Raw genomic sequence first — 1,927 nt, 5'->3', positions numbered from 1 at the left:
GAAAACATTAGCAACATCAAAACTAGCTTAACTCAAGGAGAATTCTGAGCTTCCACGACTAATCCTGTAATCCTATCTCAGGATCTGTACTGGGGGAGGGGAGGCAGGGGGGCTTTAGTATAATTTCATGTGTGTGGAGCATCAATGGGAGATGTAGAAACCAAATGATTCATGTTCTGAATTCTTTTTCAGCTCCTAAATGGTCCCAGAGTGTTACTTCAAAACCAAAAACATCACCAAGCCCAGAAGTGTCATATACTACACCTGGTAAATGCTTTAATTTACATTTAAGCCAAATGAATTCTATTGTCATGCACTGCAGAAATGAAACACAAGATTGATGGATATGAGGTCACCATTTTATTTATATGCAAATACCATGTTATATTATAAATGTATGATATATTTCAAAACATGGTTATTTCAGAGATTTCTTAAGGGCTTTCCAGTTGTTTACATAAAGCTATTGGTACAATCAAAAGCCTGAAAATGATGCTTAAAGTCTCTTCTAGAACTAAAGTTCTCTTATTCTCTGATTTACAAATAGTAACCTATCACTCTAACCAAGGTATGCACAAACATTTCCCCAACTCAAGAACATAAAGGTGTATCTTCACAAAATTTATATAAGTGTTTTCTAAATGAAGGAAATTATGTCTAACATTTCTCTTGGGTTCAGAAATTTTACTGTATCCAGCATTGTTTCCTCTTTCTGCTAAATTTTTCTTCCACTTTTATAGAGCAATAGTTTGGCATAAGAAATTTGTTTCTTAAAAAGTAATTTCTTTAGCTACAAATCTATTTGTTTCCCATCACTCTGAAAGGACCTTTGTCCAATTATAGAGGGAGTGATTTCATATTGTGAAAGTTGCTAACAGGGACTTCAAGAAAGAAGGAAAAGGTCAAAATGGATGTCACAAGAGACTGAAAATTGCTCTCCAGGATAGAAATGCTTAAGCAAATGGAAGAAATGAGGAGGTACAAGAGCTGAACAGAAATTTTCAAAGGTCAGCTCAAGAAGACAAAGTCAAATACTACAACAAAATGTGCAAAGATCTGGAGTTGGAAAGCCAAAAGGGAAGAACATGCTAGGCATTTCTCAAGCTAAGGGAACTGAAGCAAAAATTCAAGCCTAGACTTACGTTACTGAAGGATTCTCTAGGCAAATTATTGAATTGATGTAGGAAGTGCCAAAAGAAGATGGAAGGAATACACAGAGTCACTGTACCAAATAGAAATGGTTGATGTTCAACCATTTCAAGAGGTAGCATATGACCAAGAGCCAATGATCCCAAAGGAAGAATCCAAGGTGCACTGAAGGAATTGGCAAAGAACAAGTCACCCGGAATTGATGGAAAACAAATTGAAATCTTTCAACAAAGTGAGGCAGCACTGGAGGCACTTACTCATCTATGCCAAGAAATTTGGAGGGCCAACTGATTAGCAGAGATCTGCATTCGTGCCCATTCCTAGGAAAGGTGACCAAAAGGAATGCAGAAATCATCGGATAAAATCATTGATATCTCATGTGAGTAATATTTTAAGATAATACAAAAAGGGCTGCAAGCAACCATTGACAGAGAACTTCCAGAGGTTCAAGCTGGATTCAGAAGAGGCCATGGGACGAGGGATATCATTGCTGATGCCTGATGGATCTTGGCTGAAAGCAAAGAATATCAGAAGATGTTTACCTGTGCTTTACTGACTCTACAAAGGCTTTCAATTGTGTGGATGAAGACAAGCTATGAACAACATTGCAAAGATTAAGTATTCTGGAACACTTAATTGTGCTCATGAGGAACCTGACTAAGAGGCAGTTGTTCAAAAAGAACCCAGGAATACTGAATGATTTAAAATTTGGAAAGGTTTGTGATAGGGTTGTATTCTTTCACCATACTTATTCAACCTGTATGCTGAGCAAGTAATC

The 1,927-nt window shown here is 37.0% G+C and overlaps 1 protein-coding gene across 1 annotated transcript in view; it reads left to right on the top strand.

Annotated features, from left to right (window-relative positions):
• ABI3BP (ABI family, member 3 (NESH) binding protein) overlaps nt 1-1,927 on the top strand; it is a 317,931-nt gene that overhangs the window by 222,548 nt on the left and 93,456 nt on the right. The window contains exon 20 of the mRNA XM_006868650.1: nt 193-267. Within this exon, the coding sequence (XP_006868712.1) occupies nt 193-267 (75 nt within the window). The remainder of the gene's footprint in view (nt 1-192; nt 268-1,927) is intronic.

The sequence above is a fragment of the Chrysochloris asiatica genome, unplaced genomic scaffold (assembly GCF_000296735.1).
Source record: "Chrysochloris asiatica unplaced genomic scaffold, ChrAsi1.0 scaffold00120, whole genome shotgun sequence".
NCBI classification, from domain to species: Eukaryota; Metazoa; Chordata; class Mammalia; order Afrosoricida; family Chrysochloridae; genus Chrysochloris; species Chrysochloris asiatica.
This window is presented reverse-complemented; position numbering and strand designations above follow the sequence as displayed.